At 36.1% G+C, this 23,980-nt stretch overlaps 1 protein-coding gene across 10 annotated transcripts in view; it reads right to left on the reverse strand.

Moving 5' to 3' along the window:
- FARS2 (phenylalanyl-tRNA synthetase 2, mitochondrial) overlaps positions 1–23,980 on the reverse strand; it is a 470,462-nt gene that overhangs the window by 209,907 nt on the left and 236,575 nt on the right. For all 10 annotated transcript variants that reach the window (XM_015587304.2, XM_015587307.2, XM_015587302.2 and 7 more), the window contains one exon: positions 4,538–4,698. In XM_015587304.2, coding sequence (XP_015442790.1) covers positions 4,538–4,698 — 161 coding nt within the window. The remainder of the gene's footprint in view (positions 1–4,537; positions 4,699–23,980) is intronic.

The following is a 23,980-nucleotide window of genomic DNA, read 5'->3' on the forward strand; positions in this document are numbered from 1 at the left end:
AGATGACACCAGGGTGATATAAATCAGACTATTGCTAGCGCCTAGAAGACTGCCATCACAGCTAGATGGGCAGATTTACAAGTCCATGGAGACTATACAGAGGAAGATGCCAGAGAAGCTAAGAGAGCCTAAAGCATAATCTAGGAGGGCCTGAAGGGAGACTAGAGAAAAGAAATTTCTGCCTCCTGCTAGCCATACACAGTACGATCCCACATGGCTCCCAGAGTTTCCTGGCCAGAGAAGCCACAAGCTCACAGCTAGCTGCCAGCAGACTTTTTCTCCTCACATTTCCACTCCTCCCCTCCCCCTTGGGGACGAGTTTGCAGAGTATAATAATCATGTTAAATATTCTTCTTAAGACAAGCCAGGGGGTGGCTCCATAGTGTAGTGGTTAGCACATCTGCTTTACACGCAGAAGGTCCTGGGTTCGTGCCCCAGGTGGAGCCATGGACCATACCCCGAAGGGTCAGACCATACCCCGGGGGCGTGCCAGGACCCAGGTGCACACCGTGAGCGTGTGGGAGGAGACGCCTCGCCTTCAGAGATCCAGTTCTTAAGGGAAAACAGCAACATCCATAGGTCAGGGGTGGTAGGGGGCGGAATTAAAAGGCGGGGGCAGGGGGAAGACAGGCCGACATTAAGTGACAAAATGAGTCTCTTATTCCCCTCATATGTATAACCATGAACAATTTACACAAATAGTCAAGGAATACACACTTTAATACTATGTGTATTTCTTATACCTAACAACGAAATGGTCTCTATTATATCTGGAGGAAAGCAATCTGCTATGATGAAAATGGAATATATAAATCTGCCATGTGATAGGCTGAATAACGGCCCCCCCACAAAGATGTCCATGTCCTATTCCCTGACTGTGTGCCCTTATATTCGAAAATAACTTTACAGATGTGACTAAGAAAGAATCTTGAGATGTGGAGATTATCTTGAATTATCTTGGTGGACTTCATGTAATCACAAGAGTCCTTGTAAGAGGCAGACGAAAATTCAGAGAGAAGGCGACATGACCACAAAGGAAAGGAGAGGGAAAAAGGCAGTAGAGAGCTATAAGCGAGGAGTGAGGTTAGCCTGAAAAGATGGCAAAGGCAAGGAGGTGGATTCTTCTTCTATACGGCCTCCAGAAGGAATGAGCCCTGTTGACACCCTGACTTTAGCCCAGATTGATTTTGAATTTATGACCCCCAGAACTGTAAAATAATAAAGACGTGTTGTTTCAAGCTGCTAACTTTGTAGTAATTCGTTATATTCAGCAACAGGAAACTATACATATAATTAATAGGTACTAATTGTAAGTGAATAATTAGGAAATAGCTCTCTGTGATCTACAAATTACAAAGTATTTTACGGACATATACTTTTTCAGCAACTAAATCTTAACTGCCCCATCAGAAATTTTTAAGTTTATTACACAAAGGCAATGTTATAAATTATATAATACTGCAAGTATGCAGACACCGATTTTCAACTCTGAAGGCAGGTAAGATTTTTAAAAACGACACTTAATGCAAAAGAACCATAGTCTATTCCTGAAAATTTGTGTGTCTCCTAAGAGAAGACAGTTTTAAGTAAACTTAAATTGCACTTGAGCCACTAACTTGTGGTGGCAATTATGCTATTCATCTGTGCTTACTGACCACAGTGTAGAGCACACTGCTCTGTACAATGGTGGCTGCTGTTCCAGCAACGTTTACCAATTAAATAAATGACTGAATACATAAAATGTGAATGAGAAAAACTTAGATCCTTAGCCACATTTTACTTTTGATTATGTAGTAGCTGGAGCTTTATTCCAAATTAACCTGGTACTAGATTAAAAATAAACAAATTTATTTTTTAAAAAATAGGATTTTTAAGGCCATTAAAAATGAAACTGAAAATTAAATTAATGATAAGAGGTTCCAGTTTTGAAGCAAGTTGACAGAGAAAAACAAATACCATATGATTTTACTTACATGTGGAATCCAACAACAACAAAAAAAAAACAAAGCAAAATAGAAACAGACATATAGACATAGAGAATGAGCTGATTGTTGCTAAAGGGCAGAAGATTGGGGGGAATGAGAAATTAAAAAATAAAGCCATTAAAGATGAAACCAAAATATTAAATTATTGATAGGAGGCTCCACTTTTGGTTAGGATGCAAAAAGTTGGGAAAAAAAAATCAGTCCCACTATAATAACAAGAAAACAACAAATTAAAAAATCTTATCTGTCATAAAAGATATTGAAAGAGATCTGGACACAAGTCTAAATGAATGAAATTCTAGAGAGCGAGATGAGCTCTTCTAGGGTGAACAAATATTGGTGGCTGCTTTTACCATGGGGGCATGAGAAGTCAGAAGAGCTAGCCTGCTCTTGGTTAAGAAACTTTGCTGGAATAAGGAGAAATGAGTCAAATTTTTATTAGCCAACCATTGGCTGGTGTGGCAGATTGGAAAATAAAGAACGAGACAGTCCTTGCTGCCAGCCAATTCTCCTTTATATTTTTGCTAAGCAAGCACTTGTGTAGGAGCAACTAGCAACAGGGTGGAAAGAGAGAGGGATCTTGTAATCTCACATGCATAGATCTCAAGCTGCTGCAAGGCCAGATCTTACCATCGAAAGGAAATCAAATGTGAAATCCAGTTCACTCCAGATTAGAACAAAGAGGTCTGGCCTAGTCCCCTTTGTTGCCTAATGGGAGAAAGGGTAAGGCTCTGAGGATAAATATTATCTACTTCAGCTTCTGTGTTCTTTTAAACACAATTTAAAAAGTAAGACTAATGAAAAAATAAGAATAATGTGACCTATGAGAAGAGAAAAATAAAGAATAAAAGTAAATGACTGGAATTAACATACAAGGATTTAAAAAAAGGATTTAAAAATAACTATTACAAATATGCTAAAGAATTTAAGGGAAGATGTACAAAATGAGTAAAAGGATGGAGAATTTCATTAGAGTAATAAAAACTTTAAAAAAGAAGCAAGTAGAAATTGTAGAACTGACAAGTGCAATATCTAGAATGATTAATTCCTTGAAGGGGCTTAATGGTTAACTGGACACAAGAAAAAAGATTAGTAAACCCAGAGACAAGACAATAAAAACTATCCAAAATAAAGCACAGAGTGAAAAAAAAATCAGTAATAAAAAACAAACTCTAAGCATGAGTTCTATGGCATAATTCCAAATGGACTGACATATATGCAGTTGCAGTCTGAAAAGGAAAATAAATGAATGGAATAGAATTGCTGAAAGAGATATTAGATAAGAATATTTAAAGATGGTTGAAAGACATTAATCCTACACAGTGAAACCCCAAGCAGGATAACAGACAGAAAATCATACATAAAATCAAACTGCTGAAAACCAAAGTAAAAAGATAAAAGCAGTGAAATGACATGTTTGAAGAGCTGAAAGGAAAAAAAAAAAAAATCATAAACATTGGCAACCTAGACACCTACATCCATGGAAAATATTCCTAAGAAATAAAGGTGAGACAAAGGTTTTTCCAGACAAACTAAAGCTGAAAAAAATTCATGCTGCACTATAAGAAATATTAAAAAATCTTCAGACTTAAGAGAAATAATCACAGAAAAAAATGAAGATCAGCAGAAAGAAATGATCAATATGGGGTAAATACTAAGAGAAATATAAAACATATAGTTTTAAATTTCTTTAAAAGACAATTGGCTATATGAAGCAAATAGAACAATATATTATGGGATTATAATATATGAAGAAATAAAATATGAGAATAATACAAAAAACAGGAGAAATAAATAAAATCATACTACTGTAAGGTTAACTGTTTCATGAAGCTGTACAATAGTTACTCATAGTAAAGAGTGATGAATTAATTATGCATATTGTAATCTAGAATAATCACTTCAAAATAATATAAAATGGTCAAACTAAATAGCAATAAGGGTGAAAAAAGGGAATTAAAAAACAAAGAAACAACCCCCCTCCCAAACCTAAATATCCAAATAAAGAAATAAAGAATAGAAGGGGGAAAAAGGGAAAAATAAAAGATGATAGACTTAAGTCCAAGAATATCTCATATAATTATATTAAATGTAAGATGTATTCAACACTCCAATTAAATCTGGATTTAAAAAAAGATCCAACTCTATGCTGTTTTTAAAAGACATGCTTTTAATATAAAGACATAGTGACAGTAAGATGATGAAAATGATATGCATTACAAATGCTGATCATAAGAAAGTCAGAGTGTCTATTAGTATCAGAAAAACTAAACTTTAAAAGCGTCATCAGATATAAAGATCGGTATTTCATAATAACAAAATGGTCATTAACAAAGCCCCAAACTGGTCCTCTGCTTAGACTAATAAGTTGATAAATCTTTTCCCGTGTATAATTTCTGAAGATTTATGAACTCCTTTATGTTTATGGACCTACATATAAAACCTCTTTTCAAATTCACATTATTTTTAAATTCAAGAAATTCCAAGTACTCCCCTCAATTCCTGAAAACCATTTTTATTATGATTTACTTGATTCTTACAAGTCATCTTACCTGAAATTTCACCTTCTGGTTGATGTCAGACAAGCAGAACTGCTTCAGGAAGCGCTCGTCCTCACTCCAGAAGAGGCGGATGTCTGGGATGTCATAGAGGATCATGGCCAGTCTTTCTAATCCAAGGCCAAAGGCCCAACCAATCTTGTCTTGAGCACCAGCTACAATTAGGAAACAAAATAAAACAATTGATTTAAAAATCATAAAGACTTTACAACTACATACCACTTTCTGATGATGTATTCATCATTGGTTGAGTGCCTACTAGTGGCAAGGCACTGGGGAAGAGGCTGTGGAGACAACCAAAATGGTGCCTAATCTAATCTCCCCACATACCTTACTTCCCTCACTGAGGCACCCTGGAGTCATACTGTCTCAAATATTGGCTTTCATTTCTAATTAAATACCAGGCTCTTTTAAGCCCTGCTTCCTATCTCTGAGATATGATTTTTCTGTAATTCTTGTTTGCCTTGATTTAAACATTTAGCCTATTATGTTCAGGTTACAAAGTCCCTAAGTGGCTTACTAGATAGGCAGATATGTTCAAAATACGCCATAGTGGACCATTAACATTCAGAAAATGTGTGTCAGGCCTTCAAGAGCTGTCAATTACAACAAAATACAGCTCTTATTCTTAGAAGAGCCATCTCAACAATACAGAGAGAGCAAGTTAGCCAAGGTGAAATGCATATCTAGTACCACTCACTCCAAAGATAAAATGTGTTGTTCAGATTATGGCAAGGCCATGAGCTCTAATTGTTTATCTCATTTATACAGGCGGAGTAAGACAGAAAATATAAAGTACTGTATGAAGAAGGTGAAGGGATAATTCATAACTGCTGGAAAAGCTTATGAAAAGAGCTCTTTCAGGAACATAATTTCAATTGGATACTAAAGGATGAGTAGAGTCCTGGGTAGGCTATGATGGCCTTAAGATTCCTACCCCTGATATCCATGCCCTGTGTAAATCCCTCCCTTCGAGTGCAGATGGGACTTGTGAATAGAATAAGATTTCACTCCCGTGATTAGGTTACTTTGTGTAAGAGTCCATCTTAGCAAACTAAAGAGATTCTCCTGCTGACTAGGAGAAGCGAGCTGACATAAGAAAGAAGGCCACGTGGCTAGGACATGAGAGAGGCCTCAAGAAGCTAAGCGAGTTCCTGGAGGCCAGCAAGAAAATGGGAATCTTACTCCCACAAACATAAGGAAGTGAATTCTCCCCAAGCCTGAAAAATCTCAGAAGAGGACCTCGAACTCCAGATGAGAACATCAGCCCTGCTGACACTTCTGTTTCAACCCACTGAGATTCTGAGCAGAGGACCCAGTTGATCTGTACCTGGACTCCTGATGCAAAGAAATTGTGACATAATAAATTTGCGTTGTTTTAAGCTAAGTATAAGATTAATTTGTTAACCAGCAAAAGAAAACTATATGGATCCAAAATGTGGAGAACGGTAAAGTAAATTCCAGACTGAAGGAATCTCTTTGACAGTGAAGGCATGGAGGTGCAGCAGAGGAAGTTTAGGAGCTGGCCCTAGAAACGCAGGTGGTGCAAGGTTGGGGCAGGCAAGACACTGTGGAGAGGATCTGTTTCTGGTCCTGTGCTGCCACCTTATAAATTTATCATTTATAAATATGTCAACAAGGATATGAACACATTTATAAAAAATGAAAGAAAAATGATCCTCAAGTAAATGAAAAGCTTTCATAAGAAAAATGAAAGATAAAAATGCACTAAATTACCATCTTTTACTTACCAGATTGGCAAAACTAAAAACATTTGATGACATAACATTTGAGAGCAAAGCCAAGGAAAAATAAGCACTCTCATACGTTACTGGCAGGTTGATATGTGGGTTTTTAACCTACCGACTTAAAGAGTATAATATACAGGTAGCTATCAAAATTACAGATGCATATGCCATCTTGTTACTTTAATTACTAGAATGTATTCTACTTATGGGAAATTATGAATGTACAAGGTTATTTATTGGAGTGTTGTTTATAATAGCAAAAGACTGTAAACCACTCAAATGTCCATCAATAGGAAACTGATTAAATAATCGATGCTTCATCCATACAATATTATTATTATAAAAGTCTGTGACACTTCCAAAACGAAAAGCAGTAGCTATCTGTTTTCTTTTTTTAGGAGTGGGTGGGCGAGAACTGGGAAATGGAGGACAATGGGGAGACTTTATACTATATGCCTTTTTATATAAAGAGTGACGAGAATATTTCAGAGAATAGAAATGTTCATGGCTAGATAAAGTACAGTAATTTTTTTCTGTTTATTTTTAAGAGGTTATAAGAAGAACAAATTATTCCTCTTTTGTCACACAATTACCACACTTTCAGGAAAATCATATGATTTCAGTAAAAATAGATCTGTATATACCCCTTATAGCCTGAATTGGCCTCTTTCTTTCTGTAAAAGCCAATACATTTATTTCTAAGCCTAGAAAGTCATTATCTATGGGAGTTTCAAAAAACAACTTCAAATTCCTTAATACCCTTCTCCTTGAATCTCAGTCGGGGGAGGAGTGATGCTATGTGACTTCTGAGATTATGAGAAAAAGTCACATAACACCTGGTGTTCTTCAAGTGCTCATTCTCCAGACTCCCTTTCAGGATTAACCTTCCAGAACACTCTCTTTTGGAAACCAGCTTACATACTCTGAGAAGATAGAGCTGCTATGCTCTCATAATATGGAGAGGCCATGTGTAGACACTCCAACGGAAGCCTAGGTAAATCCAGCTTTCAAGCCATGCTAGCCTTGATGGCAGACATTGGAGTGATGCAGATTCAAGAGCATTCCCAGCCCCAGCTCTGTGAATCACCTCACTTATTTAAGTCTTTCCAGCTGAGGCTCCAGATATTGTAGATGAGAGACAAACCATCCCCACTATGTCCTGTCCAAATTTGTGAACACAGAATAATAAAATGATGGTTTTCTTAGGTCATTAAGTTTGGAGCAGTTTATTATTCAACAAGAGATAACTAGAATACTGGCCTTGTTAAATCATCTGGGTTTTGCTTTTTATTACAAACATTTTCCTTTATGGTAAAACAAAGGCTAACTAAACTGCTGCTATAATTTCATATATTCGAGATCTAAGAATGATGCAAATAAAGATTAAGCAGAGTTTTATATAAAAGAGAACAGGAGATAAGAGCTTAAAAAAGGGTGAATCCTCTTATAGCACCTCATACCTGCCATAATATCAATTACATCGTAATACTAAAGGCCATGTTATTAATCATACTGCTCAACCACCAAACAAAACTGTCTTAAGCCAAAGTTACCCAATACCCCTCTTCCAAACCAACTATTGCTTTTCATCTTATTTCTCCAACTTGGTGAATGGGATCATCATCCATCTAGTTAATTTTAACTCCAAACACTACCTCATTTCAGAGAGACCTATGTATTATATCTCAGAATTTCTCTCAAAATCATCCCTTCATTCTAGTCCTATCGTCACTACAGACCTGCTCCTTCAGCAAATATCTCTCACCTGGAGTATTCCAAGAAACACCCAAGTAGCCACTGTCTGTATCCCTAATCAGTCCATCTGTGATAGTACTGTCAATTTTCTTTCTAAAACATGAATCCGAACACTGTCACTAGTTAATGTGTGTGAGAATGGGACAATAAATGATTCATCTCAAAGAGTCATATCTGACATTTTGTTCTTATTTTTTATTTTACATATACTTATTTCTAAAACATAAAAAAAAGACTTAAAATTATTTCACAGATCCCCATTCACTCTAGCTGAACTTGAACACTCACGGAACCAGAAGATTAGATGTGCAAGATCTAGTTGGAAAAATGTTTCATTATATGTTAAATACTAGCACCTTTGGTTATCACTTGGCATCAAGGCAATCATAAAGATAAATGGAAACACAGTATTCGGCTGTAAGTTACAAATAGATTGGGAAGCAATGCTCTTTAGCGAAAAACTTAAAAAAAAATTCTAACACATCACAGGCTGTTAATTTTGTCACATATAAAATTATGCACATGACACTGCTCAACAACACAATTCACATTCTTTTCAAGTGCAGATGGACCATTTGCTAACATAGACCATATTCTGAGACACAAAATAAATCTCAATATTTTAAAGAATTGAAATGTACAAGGAATGTCCTGTGTACAAAGTGAAATTAAATCATAAGTCAACAGTATATTGTATCTGAAAAATCCCCCAAATATTGAGAAATTAAACAACATACTTTTAAAGAACCCATGAGTCAAAGAAGAAATCACAAGAAAAATTAGAAAATACATTGAAATGAGTACAAATTAAGATGCATCACATAAATAGGTATGGAACTCATCTTAAGCTGTGATTTCAAAAGAAACCTTTCATATTAAGTGTTTATATTAGAGGAGAAAAAAGGTCTCAAATCAATGATTTAGGCTCCTATCTTAAGAAGCTAAAAAAAGAAAAGAAAATTAAGAATAAGCTAGGTAGAACGAAGGGAAAAAAGGCAGGATAAGCGATCAAATAGAAAACAGAAAAATAATAGTGAAAAATAATGAAAACAAAAAATATTTTTAAGATCATTAAAATGGATAAACTGCTAGCCAGACTAATAAGGAAAGAAAGAGAGAGAAGATTCAAATTACCAATGTCAGGAATGAAAGATAGAACTTCACTAAAAGGCAGATCCCTAGAAACGTTAGAAGGATAATAAGGGAATATTATGAATAACCTTATGCCAACTATATAAATAACTATTCAATGACCTACACAAAATAGACAAATTCCTTAAAAGAAACAAACTACCAAAGCTCAAAGCTCATTAAAAAGAAATAGATACCGTATATCAATTAAAGATATTGAATATGTAGTAAAAAAAAACCTTCCCACAAAGAAAACTTGAGTCCTAGATGACTTTACTAGTGAATTCTAACACAATGCCAAGGAAGAAATAATACTAATTCTACAAAACTCTTCCAGAAAAAATATAATAAAATTTTATGAGGCCAGGAATACCTTTCTATCAAAACCAAACAAAGATATTACAAGAAAACTTCAAATCAAAATGTCATGAGTATAACAGCAAAAAAAAGAAAACAAAAAACAAAAAAAAACTCTTTAACAAAATATTAACAAATTGAATCCAGAAATATATGACAGGACACTATATCATAACTGAATTTATCCCAGGAATGTAAGGTTAGCTTCACATTTGAAAATCAATCAATGTAATTCATTATATAAACAGATTAAAAAGAAAACACAAAGTCATTTCAATGGATGCAGAAAAGGCAACTGACAAAATTCAAGATCCATTCACTGTAAAAACTCAGCAATGAGGAACATAGGGAACTTCTCCAATCTGATAAATAACATAAGAAAAAACCAAGAGCCAATAAGGATCAGGTTGAAGTTAAGGGTGTCCACTCTCCCTGCTCCTGCTCCTGCTCCTGCTCCCTCCTTTTCCTATTCCTATTCACCTGAGTTCCAAGCCATTGAAAAAAAAAAAAGGTGAAGCAAAAGCAAAAACAAAAACAAAGACAGATGAACAGACTGGAAAGGAAAAAATAAAACTATCTTTATTTGTAGATGACATGACTGTCTATATAAAAATTCCTAAGGTAATTAATACGTGAGTTTAGGAAGATCCTAAGGTAATTAATACGTGAGTTTAGGAAGATCATATAATAATCCATTGTATGCATGACTCAAGGGCCTCAATCCCACCTGGCTGTCAGAAGGGAGAGGCCTAGACATACTTCTGAAGACAGGAGGAGACTGGCTCTCCCTGAGAGGATCCAATACTAAGGCCAGAAAGGGGCCCGTTCTGTCAAGCACCTAAAATCCTAACCACTTTGTATGTCAAAGCTTAAAGACTAGACTTTCATTAGAAACAGGGAGCAACTAGACTCCAGCTTCCTGTCACTGTTTACATCTTTTGATTCTTACAATCATTGTCATCAAAGAGCATGATTGTGACAATCAATTACCATGGAGGCTTGCAAGAAAAGATATGGCATCTATTTACTGAGCTGTAAATTTTACCTTTGAAACACTGGTTTGGTCCCATCTAAATTTGCTTCTTCTGAATTGCAGCCCTGCATTGTGCAGGAAACCTCTTGTCAGGGGTGCTGATCACTATATCACACAGCTTTCCCTGTGAGGATTCATGAGAGAAATTAAACTCAGATCTAAGAAAATGTCTAAGAAAATAGGAACACAAAAAGCTTATTTCTCCTAAACTGGATTGTTCTTCATTTTAGGGATGCCGTGAGTTACATAACTGATTATAATTCATTCCTTACTTCGTCCCCATGGGAGCTTGGACCCAACCATACAGGTCACTTCTACAACTGTGCAAGTGTTCAGGGTACATTTCTCTGTGTGACTCTTGTCCCCATTTTATTTAATCCTTATTTCTTCTTTGTCCTGATTATCTCAACTATTTATTTTATCCTCTAGTAGATACTTTCATACGGCACTTCAAATTCTTTATGGAAGAAAGTCAGTCATAAATAGCTAGACACTTAAAGATACTGTCAGCCAAGGCAAGTCTATATTCAGGTCTTCGGAACTCGTCAGCCGTATTTGTTGCTAGGTGCTCAAGGGCGGGGAGAGTTTTAGGTAGTATTTTTTCCCCATTCTAATACTAGAGGGTTCCAGTAAACCAGAGTCCATAGAAAAGACAACTGACTAAAGAAAAACATCCTCAATTAAACAGAATATTCAGGAAGGGTAGTAACTAAGCATTCTGATTAATGTAATTCTGTACTGGATTGAGCAACTCATGCAGGAAATATTTTGTTTTTCTTGCTGTTGTTGAAAATCTTTCTAAGGTGGTCAGCCTATATAGAGAAGCAAACTGATGTAAGATAAGAGTCCATGGATGAGGAAGCTTATAAAGAGGTGGAGGAGGAGAAGGTGTGGGGTATGACAATAGAGTAAAAGGACAGTAAGAAGTCATCAGTATGAAAGTGGAGTAACCAAGTTAATCTTAGAGCCTAAAACCATCTAATCCCGTGAGTTATTCCTTCTACTGTAGATGGCCCTCCAGGCCCTGTCTCAACAACTGCAGAAAGAGACCAAAGCACTGCACAAGGCTATGCATATAGCCTCTGGTTTGTATCTCCAGACAGAGACCCCCTAGGCATGGGGCATCTCATCAGTGAGAACAGCTACTCTGGGCGCTGGGCGTGGGTTGTGGTGGAAAGCAAACAGCACTGGGCAAAGACTGAAAATGGCTGCTACAGCTCAACACTATATCTCTGAAGGTATAGGACCTTTATGCTGTCAGTGGAAGGTACCAGGGGTTAGGAGTGGAATGGAGCTACTTCTCAAATTTCCATCCTAAAAGTCCCTAGAAAAAAATCACTGTGCAAAATGTCATGTCACCAAACATGAGAAAGGGCTGAGAATGGGCAGTTGTTGACTATGAAACAGGTCTGTACACAAGCAAACAAGTATTTGAGCTGCACCAACACAAGTGAAGTCTACATGCTTTCATATCAAGTGTGTGATGACCTTGAGCCACAGAGAAAAGGTTACATTATACAATGATGCTTTTGTCAGGCAAATTAAAGAAAGTGAAGAATTTAGGGAAAATTTTTTTATATTTCAAATGGTATCCTATGTTTAAGTGATTATCCTTCAATTTCTAAGAAAGTGTGGTTCTCATACTAATCCTTTCTGAAAGTTGGAAAGCATGTGGTGTTTAAAGGAAGTCAGACTTAAATTCTAGTGTCTACTCAAAGAGGCTGCTCAATGAGATCACTCTGTCTCCCATCTGAAGCCTCGAAAGGAGATTTACTCCTTTATGTACAATTTTTGACCTAATTGACCTTTTAGAGACTATGAGTAAAATCCTTGCTTCAGAACGTAATTTAAAGCAGATTATATGTACAAGCCTAAACACATCAATTCTTGAGAGGTAAAATACAATGTTAATTCAATTTTTCCTGTGATTGGTGCTATGGATGAGAATGTAAATATTTTAGAGTATCCACAAATTGATATTCTACTTTCCTGGCCTCCCTGTAATGCCTGCTTCTTAATCTTTACCATACTAATAAAAAGTAGAACGTATTCATGGCTCACTTACCTAAAGGGAGGGAATTCCCAACAAATATTCCCATTTATTCAGAGATATGACATGAGAATGGAGAAAGAGAAATTAAAACTAAAGATAATAAAAAATATATAATTTCAGAGGGGCTCACTAAAAGAAAACTACAGACCAATATCCCTTATAAATATAGATACAAAAAGTCTCAACTAATTGCTAGCAAATCAAATTCAGTAGAATATTAAATGGATTATAGACCATGACCAAGTGGGATTTATCCCCGGAATGCAAGGGTGGTTCAAAACATAAAAATCAATGTATTACACCGCATTAATAGAACGAAGGGGGCAGAGGGGGGAAACCCTTGTGATCACCCAATTGATGCAATAAAAGTATCTGACAAAATGCAACAGCCTTTTATGATAAAAATACTCAAGGTATTATATTCATTATGAAAACTCAACAATAACAAAAAACGTAGTACTTTTCTCAGTATAATAAAGGCCATGTAATGAAAAACCAACAGCTAACGTCATACTCAATGGTGAAAGACTGAAGCCTTTTTTCCCTAAGATCAGGAGTAAGACAAAAATATCTACTTTCATCACTTTTATTTAACACAGCACAGAAAGTTCTAGACAGAAATTATGCAAGAAAAATAAAAGACATCAAACCTAGAAAGTAAAATTACCTCTACTGCAGATGACATGATCTTATGTGTAGAAAACATTAAAGAAACCATAAAAAATGTCTTAACTACTAAACAAATTAAGCAAAGTTGTATGATAGAAAAACATGCAAAAATCAATTACATTTCTATACACCAACAATGAAAAATCTGAAAAGAAAATTAAGAAAACAACTCCATTTAAAATAGCATCAATAAGAATAAATTACTTAAGAATAAATGTAATCAAGAAGTTAAAAAGACTTGAACACTGAGAACTATAACATTACCAAAAAAAAAAAAAAAAAGATGTTTCTAAACAACACCAATAAACAGAAAGACATCCATGTTCATGGGTTAGAAAACTTAATGTTAAGATGGCAATGGTATCCAAAGAGATATAAATATTCAATAGACTCCCTATCAAAATCCTGACTGCATTTTTTAATAGAAATGGAAAAAAATTCATCCTAAAATTCATATCAAATTTCAAGGAACCTGAAATAGCCAAAAAAATATTGAAAATGAAGAAAAAAGTTGGACTCACACTTCCCAATTTTAAAACTTACTACAAAGCCACAGTAATCACAGTGTAGTATTAGCATAAGAATAGACAAATAGAAAAGTGGGATAGAATAGAGAACCTAGAAATAAACCCTTTCAGCAATGGTCAGCTGATTCTAGACAAGGTGTACCAAGACCATTCAAAGGAGAAAGACATGAAGAAAACTGGATATCCACATTCAAAAGAATAAAGTTGGACCTTTATATCATACACAGAAATCAACTCAGACTACATCAAAGACTGAAATTTAAGAGTTAAAACTATAAAACTCTTAGAAGAAAACTTAGGAGAAAATCTTATGGCACCCAAAGCGCAGTCAACAACCAAGAAAACAGATAAATTAAACTTCATCGAAATTAAAAACTTTGTATATCAAAGGCACTATCAAGAGAGTGAAAAGAGACAACACCAAATGCTTGCAAGGACGAAGAACAACAGGAACTCTCATTCATGGCTGGTGGGAATACAACATGGTACAGCTACTTTGAAACACAGTTTGGTGGTTTCTTATAAAACTAAACATACTCTTACTTACCATATGATCCAACAATTGCATCTTGGTATATACCCAAAGGAAATGAAAACTTATGTCCACACAAAAACCTACACATGGATGTGTACAGCAGCTTTATTCATTATCGTCAAAATCTGGAAGCAACTAAGATGTCCTTCAGTAGGTACATGGATAAATAGACTGTGGTATATCCAGACAATAGAATATTTTTCACTGCTAAAAAGAAATGAGCTATCAAGCTATGAAAAGACACGAAAGAACCTTAAATGCATATTACTAAATGAAAGAAGCCAATCTGAAGAGTTAACCTACTTGTATAATTCCAAGTATGTGACATTCTAGAAAAAGCAAAACTATGGTGACAGTACATACACATCATTATACATTTGTCCAAACTCATAGAATATACAACACCAAGAGTGAACCCTAAGGTAAAATATGGACTTTGGGTGATTATGACATGTTAATTTAGGTTTATCAGCTATAACAAATATACCACTCTGGTGGTGAATGTTGATAACAGGGGAAGCCATACATATGTGGGGGCAGAGGTATATGGGGCATCTCTGCACATTAGTATCGATTTTGCCATGAACCTAAACCAGCTTGCTAAATAAAGAAATAAATAAATATTCTGAGAGAGAGAGAGGAACAGGGACAATCCATAGAATGGGAGAAAAGATTTGCAAATCATATATCGGATAAGGGTTTACTATGGAAAATATATAAAAACTCCTACAACTCAACAAACGGACAAACAATCCAATTTAAAAATATGCAAAAGAATAGATATTTCTCTAAAGAAGATATACAATTGGCCAACAAGCACATGAAACAATGCTTAATATCATTAGTCACTAGGGAAATGCAAACCAAAACCACAATGAGATACAACTTCAAACCTACTGGGATTGCTCTAATGCAAAACAAGCATACAAACAAACAAATAAAACCAGGAAACAAGTGTTGACAAAGATGCAAAGTAATTGGAACTCTTGTGCACTGTTGTTGGAAATGTAAAATGGTGCCGCTGTTATGAAAAATAGTTTGGTGGTTCTTCAAAAAGTTAAACATGGAATCACTGTACGACCCAGCAATTCTTGTCTCTGTCTTGATAGACAGATCTACATATATAGACATACACATATATAGATATTTATAGACACATACAGATAACACAGACACACATGCATAGATTCAAAAATAACTGAAAAAGGAACTCAGGATAATTGTACGCCAATGTTCACAGCAACATTATTCACAATAGCCAAAAAGTGGAAATAACTGATGAATGGATAAACAAATTGTGATTTATACATACAATGGAATTTTATCAGCCCTAAAAAGGAATAGAGTTCTGATATATGCTACAGCAGGGATGAACCCTGAAAAAGATATGCTAAGTGAAAGAAGCCAGACACAAAAGGATACATAGTGTATGATTTCATTTACATGAAATATCAAGAATAGGCAAATTCATGGAGACAGAAAGATCAGAGGTTACTGGGAGGTAGAGGGGGAAGGAGAGTAACTGCTTCAGGAATATAGTTTCTGTTTGAGGTGATGAAAACATTTTGGAAATAGTGGTGATGGTTACGCAACATTGTGAATGCAATTAATGCCACTGAACTGTATATTTAAATATAGTTAAAATGGCAAATTTTATATTATATACATTTAACACATAAAAATAAAATTTCAGAGGGGCCAAGCATTTACAAAGTTTGAAGAAAATTTCTAAGTGTTCTTCACCTTCTAAAAAGAAAACAATTTTTTTCTCATTACTACATCCATGTCTGAGAAAACTGAGATCTATGAATTGAGCCATTACGTAGCCAAATATTTCAGTGGACCTCGGCTTCTTCTCCCATAAAATGAAAGAAGAGCAATAAAAGGGCATTTAAAGCTCCTTCCAGCTCTTAACAGTGTAGGATTTGGTGCAGTTTAGTAGTTAACTAAGGTTCTACTCTAAATAAACTTTCAATGAAATACAAACTACTGCAAAATAATTTTGTTTAATATTTAACAACATAATAAAAGATATCCACCAACTGCTCTCTCCTCTGCCACCTGTCCTCAGACATGCAGGTACACTCAACTTTGCACCCCTTGCTCAGACAGTAATATCCACTGGGAGTGGTCTTTTCTCCATCTGTTTCAGGTCTCTGAATATCACCTTCTCAACGAGGCCTCCCTTACCACCCATTTTACAATTGTAAACCTCTCTACTCATCTATACTTCTAAATCCCCTTACTCTGCTCTGTTTTCTTCAGAGAATATCATTGTCTAAGATACTACAAGTTTCCATATTTATTTTATTTATTGTTTATTTTCAGACTCTGCTACTAGCCTATAATTCATAATGTCAGGATCTTTGCTGGTTTTCATCACTAGCTTATCTCGAGTGGCTAAGACTATCTGGCATATAAGCAAGTGCTCAGATATTTGTGAGAAAATGAGTGAATGATACGGAAGGCAAGGTTCATAGATTTTTCCCCCATTTTTTTAACTTATTTGTTTCACTTAAATGAGTAGTATTATGAAGAATTTCATTACTTAAAATGAAGTTTTCAATATAGGCAGTGACTCTTTGTATATCCATGAGAGATTTCACATAATTATGAGTTGCTATTTTAACAGTGGTGCTATTAGAGATGGCATTTCTGAAAAGACATCTCAGAAAAAAAAAAAAAGAATTGGAACAAAAAAACCACACAGGAATATGTGAATATTCTATTCATTCATCCGTACCTTCATCACTATTCACAGAGCTTACTCTTTACAGTGCAACAGCAGGCACAGGGTCGCAAACTCCTGAGGCCTAGGATCTCAGCACTACTTGTTTCAATATTGTCTTTTTATTTCATTTTCTCCCCCAGTTTCTAAACTCTTGAAATGTAAACAGACTCTGAACTCTGAGGTTTCCTTTCATAGGTTGTTTTGTTGCAAAGCCAAGGGTCAAATTAAAACTTTAAACTATTACATATTGAAAAAAATTTTTCCATTATATTAAGTATGTTACTCCTTCCTCGTTAATAGGGACTGATTTCTAGGAATTCTTTAACTTAATGAACTGACACTTCACCAAAATAATTTCTACAAGCAACATTGAAACAACCTAGCATTTAATATTCATATATTATAGAATTTTGCCAATTACAAAGCATTTCACCTACATTATCTAGATTTTGATTCTCACAATTATCCTATGGGCAATGTCAGACTGGTATTATTATCTATGTTTATAAAACAAATGTCATTTAAGTAAGATCACACAGACACTGGGACTCAAATCCGTGTGTGTGTGTGTGTGTGTGTGTGTGTGTGTGAGTTTTGTTTTTGTTTTTGTTTTTACTTTAAGTATATATCCGGTAAATGTTTCCCCAGATTCATGTTTCAAAACATCAGAAAGTTCTGTGTGCCTTTTACTCTGTAATTGACAATTTCCTGATCGACTTTATCATTATTCCACAAAAGCTGGTAAAATGGCTTGCATGAGTAGCTACTCAAATATATCAGCAGACTTTTCTGAAGTGAGTATCATTACTCCAAATATGCCTTTCAACTTGGAGTTGACTAATAAACACATAGACCTACAGAGTGAACTGATAGGGCTGGTATTTAGCGGTGGTATTGAATAAAAGCTTCCACTTCCATTGATCATTAGCTACAATGACAGCCACACAGGAATTAAATCCCCAGAGCATCCCAGGGCGACAGTGCACAACCAGAGGCAGGCCTAGAAAGGCCAGCACAGGTACATAAATTCTGATTTCCTCTCGTTCCACCATTGACTTAGTCCTTGATCCCTTGCTTTCCAGCTACAATTCTTGAACTGTTTCCTCAGAGACTTGCCACTAGATGATTGACTTTTCAAGCTGTGCCCGAAGATCGATCTCCTGCCTGAAAAATTTCTCTAGTTATATATATCCTTGGCCCCATTCACTTGTCAATAAGTCCTTCACGCAATCCAAAGGCAGACCTCTTTTAAAAGAACCTTTCCATAGTATGGAACAGACTGTAGATTAGATTCTACAAACCAGGAAAACAGAGGGTCTTAATACAGTCTGAGCTAGACTGCATTCTAATGAACTTACAACAACAACCATAAAGCCTTTAACACCCATCTTAAAAAACTCACTTTGGACCATCCCCTTTTCTTCCTGGGTCCTAGATTTCAGTTTTCTGTAGTTTAATAAAGGAGACAGCAGTTTCAGGTACATATACTAATCAACAGTACATGAAGCAATTCCCAACGGTCTTGTCCACTGAGAATCTTTCTTATAGATGTCTCCAGTTTCCCTTAGGGATCGATGTCCTGTGCATTTGCATCCTTCTGCTCCTTGAGCTTTAATCTGGGTGTCGTGAACAATGTTGGTTGCCTTTCCAGCAGCCATTCCGCCTTCTCTGCAGTATGGACAGCAGGGTACCTAACTCAGTGGAGGGTTCCCCTATCTTCCAACAACTAGTCTAAGGGAGGGCATGGCTAATGACATGTAAGAGGACATATGCTAGAATACTCATAGGTGACAGTTTCTTCTCAGATACTCATAGGTGACAGTTTCTTTGGCACTCTTCCCATCCCATCTTCCTTTGTGCATTAGACACTATCAAACAAGAATATGATGCCTGGAGCTGTAGCAGCTAACATGTGACCAGGAGTTAACAAGCTGGCAGATGAGAGCCACTGTGCTGAGGAGAAAGGAGTGGGTGAGTTTAAAGAGCCTGGACCTCTCAAAACCAGCTCTGCAACCCATACATTAGGATTTCTTAGTCTTTGAAATGAACTTAAAAAGCCTGTATGACTTAAACGAGTGCTCCCCAACCTTTTTGGCACCGTAGTGCTTCTGTGAGAATCGAATGCCTGATAATCTGAGGTGGAGCTGAGGCAGTGATGCTAGCACTGGAGAGCAGCTGCAAATACTAATGAACCTTTGCTTGCTGGCCCGCTGCTAACCTCCTGCTATGTGGCCCAGTTCCTCATGAGCCACAGATCAGTACCAGTCTGTGGCCCAGAGGCTGGGGACCCTTGACTTAAACCACTGCCATCTACGCTTTCTAGTTCTTGCCGCCAGATGCATAAAACCTGATATATACTAAAGAGTAGGGAGAGGAACATATAAGAGCTGTTTGTAAGACAGGCCATGTTGGAGAGACAAAGGTAATTTTAACACATAAAATCTGGTCTTCTTAAAGCCTTCTCTCAGGTCTCCAGATAAATAACAAATTTAAGCTTTTATCTGGGTCTCAAGTTGCCTTCTCTAAAGTCTAACAATCATGCATCAGTGGGAAATATTTAGACCCGAGGTCTAAGTCATGATGGCAGCAGACATAGAAATTAGAATCTTAGTAAGGTTATGAATACCCTAAGCAACCAGTGAAAGTGGGTCAATAACCATATGGGAAATTCCAGAAAAACTAACCAAAGGATGCTACAGAAATTTATCCCAAAAGTATAGAAAGACTAATATATTACCCTGGCACTACTGATAGAGAAGTATGACTTCAAATCTTCTCAGAGCAAGAAAAATGACTCTCATAAGACAGCCATATAACTCACTTCAATTATTTCTTCAATAAGCTACCAATTAGGAAGTGCAAGAGACAGGCCTATATGCAGTAATGTAGACATCTCCACATGCAGAGTTAGTACTACCGCCTGAGTCAGGAAGGATATTAACACAGCTATGCCTAGTAAAAAACTTCCTTAAAGAAGGGAACTGACAAGCATGTCTCAGTTCAAGTGCTCCAATAAGAGGGCAAAAGAAATCAATAGTGTCAACAAGTTAGAGGCATGTGATGGTCACCGCAGGTCACCAATCAAAAGTCAGAGTAGAGGAACTCTAAATACCCAATGGTAATCACCCTGCAGGAGAAAACAGCAGCACACGGGGTCAGTACCTTGAAATCATGTGCTGAGAATTAGCAATGCTGATTTTGGTTTCCTTCGTGTAAGTTCTAAGGGGCTCACATGAAATATTCACTTTATCTGAGAACACCAAAAGGTACAATCTACAGAAGACTGCTCACATTCCATTAAAACTTAAAAGACACTTGTAAAAACTTTCTTCAACCAAAAGAGTGTAGCAGAGGCTATGTCAGTTATTATTTTTATTATATGTATTCATATAGTTATAATTATATTACAGTAATTTATTGAACCATTTGAGAGTAGATTGCTTATATCATGCTCTTTTATCCCTTAATGTTTCCATGTATACTTCCTAAGAATAAAGATATTCTCTTATGTGTCCATAGTATAGTTATCAAATTCAGGAAATTTCACATCATGTATTACTCATATCTAATCTGTAGCTAATATTTAAATTTTTTCAGTTGTCCCAGTAACACCCTTTTAGCATTTTTTCCCTCCAGTCTAGTATTACATATTGCATTTAGATACCATGTCTCTTTCATCTCCTTTAATCTGGAGCAACTCCTTAGCCTTTCTTGGTCTTACAAGATATTGACATTTTGGAGAACCCTGATCAATTATTTTATAGAATGTTCCTCAATTTGACATTGTCTAATGTTTCTTCATGATTAGATTCAGTTTCTAGAACCCAGCCGGAAAAATGATATGATGTCCATCTCTCCTTCTCGAGGCATCACCTCTGGAGACATATGAAGCTCATCCACCCCTGTACCAGGGGTTCCCCAAATCTCCCTATGTCAGTCATTTCTTGCTACATAATACACCACTCCAAAACTCAAGGATTTAAGACAATTATTCATTTATCTCAATATTGGTTGGCACTTTGGACTCAAGAGGAATGTTTTTCTTTTTCAACTGGATTTACTCAAGCATATGTGGTCAGCTGGCACACACATGCCTGGTGTTGGCTGCCTGTCGATGGACACTTTGGTTCTCTCTCATCGTCCAACAAGCTAGCTCAGGCTCATGTACATGGTGGTTGTAGGGATCTAATGGCAGTAAGAGGGCAAGTTTTCAGTTTTCAAGATTTTGCCAGAATCAAATTTACTACTATCCTTATTGGCCAATACAAGTCACATGACCAAGTTAAATTTAAGAAGTAGAGGAAAAAAAATAATGGCAAGGTTAGAATTCGTGGCTTTTTTTAAACCTACTACTATGGAAGAATGTGGTTTTATTGCCCAGAGCTACTTTATAAAAACTTCTCTCTCCAAGCTTATACCCTGATTATCAGGTACATTCCCTCTCTTCTGTCTACTTAGCTATCAACAAGTCTGTGGGAAGCCACTATAGTAGCTTATCTTTCAAAGTCCGCTTGACTACTTTATTCTAATAATAATTTAATTCACTCAACAGATATTCATTGTGGCTTATATTTGTGCAAAACCATTCAGTATATGCTTTCAGATAAACAATATTATATGAAAAAACTGGAAGAAAAAATTACCAGCTCACCATTATCAGAAAATATTATCTCATTTAATCTTCACCTCAACTCTCTTAGGTCACTATTATTAGCTCCATTTGGGCAATTAGAGACTTTGACTAATTTGCCCAAGCTTACATAGCTATCTAAGAAAAGCTTTTGCTACAAGCCACAGAAAATCTGATTGAGATTGGCCTGAATGACGGACATTTCATTTCCATAACAAGGATTCTAGAGGTGAGCATTTCTAGATTCAGTACAGCAGCTCAAGAATAGCATCAAGAAGTCTTGTTTTCTCTTTTTGTTCCACCATCCTTAGTTTAGTTTTTATCCTTAATATAGTGATTTCATGACTGTAAAATGGCTTGTCCACCTATAGTCATCATATTCCAGGCAAGAGAAAGGAAGGAGTGGTTCCAGTGAGCATTACTCTCATGCCTGTTGCTTTTATAGGAAACAAAAACTATCCCAAAAGGCTTTAAACTTCTCCTTATGTTTCAGTGCCCAGAACTGTATCACTTGGCCACTGCTACATTGAAGGAAAAGGACTATCTGATGTCTTAAACTATAAAGTGAGACAAGTCCAAGAAAAAACAGAGCTGGGAATGGCACCGTTAGTCAGCCAATAACTAATAAGGGCTAGATTTAGAATTTAAACCCAGACATGTATAGATTCATAGTTCATGTTCTTAAGGAATTTATACTTTCAAAGCAGAGGCAGAAAAACCTATTACTACATATGTGATAGGTCCCACGAGTGACAGAAACTAGGTCCTATGGAACCAGAGAGGAAAGGGACGTCACTTTAAGGTAGGCTGAATAAGAATGTTTTGGAAAGGTAGGTGAGTATGGTCTTAAATGACATGTAAGGTTTAAGAAAGTAAAGATCTTCCAACAAGGGGTAAAGTGAAAGCAAACACATGGAGGCAGAAAGATAAAATTAAGTTAAACTGACCAAATTGGCAAATAGTACAGGGTAATTCAGAACCTTTTGAAAAAGGGAATAGTCATGCTTTGCTTAGCATTTATTAAGAGCTGAAAGCTAAATATATTGACTTGAATATAATCTTCCAAGGACTCATATCCCACCTCCTATATCTATCTCCCTTTCATTAGTCTCCCAAATACAGTATTTATATCTTTTGCCTCTTTTCCTCACAATTCTAAGATCCTAGAACTCAAGATAATTAAGTACTGTTATGTAGTACATTGAAAATGAAAGTTTTCGTTCAGCAAAAGTTAGCCTTGCTAACAGTTTACTAGTTTTGGACAGCTTCCATTCTTGAGATAAAAACTGCTTCTGTTTGTTTGCTGCATTTTGTTTTTAATTCATACAGAGCTTCGGGTAACAATATATTCCCCAAATTTGCAGGTGAGACTTTTTAAAAAAAAAAAAAGAATTACATTTTAAGAGCACTAACATTCAATGATCGCCTTCAAATAAGCGTAGATTCTTCGCTCACCAATTTTCATGAAAGGAACAAGGAGGTCCATGATAGGTACCAGGAAACTACCAAACACTGTACAGAGTTGCTAGTGTTGGGATATGCCCTTGTTTACTTCGAATGTATCTTTAAGTTTCCTTATTCAGGAGAGTTATCAAAACAGGGCCACAAGCAAAAACAAACAAACAAACAAACGAATATTAACTAGGGTGTAAAAGTCTTCCAGGAAGAAAGGAGCAGAAATAGAAAGAGATTCAATAAATTCTTTTGAGCCAAAATGATAGGAGCTGTGACCCTAGGAGACATGCCTTTAGATGGCAGGATCAACACAGTCCTTCTGACGGGTATCTCTGGCCCGTTATTACTCTGATTCCACTTACCATGAAACACAGACTTACAGGGTCAGTGCCAAATTGAGACAGCCACCTGGGCCAGCCCCTTGCTGCCAGAAAGGAAAACACCATTGCTACAGTACTTGAATATTTCTACCTTTCTGAGTGTGGAGAACATGAAAACTCACTGATGTACCTTTTAAACTGTCTTAACCCATAGCTAAATTTCCTGAAGTAGTAAGTTAAAGGTACTTGTTTCTTTATGTTATGAAACCAAGGAATAACACTTGCCACCTGATAGCCTGAAGAAGTGTGCTTTCATATCTCAATTAGAAAAATTGCTTTCCAAAATAAAAGTTAACAGTGCTGTATTTCTTGTCACACTGTTATAATAATTTTATCCATGAAAGAAACTTAATTTAGAATAAGTAATGCCATTGTCTCTTAAATATATGAATGATAAAAGAAATGTCAGCTATTCTAATTCCATAATTCCCAA

This window comes from Pteropus alecto, unplaced genomic scaffold (assembly GCF_000325575.1).
Source record: "Pteropus alecto unplaced genomic scaffold, ASM32557v1 scaffold121, whole genome shotgun sequence".
NCBI classification, from domain to species: domain Eukaryota; kingdom Metazoa; phylum Chordata; class Mammalia; order Chiroptera; family Pteropodidae; genus Pteropus; species Pteropus alecto.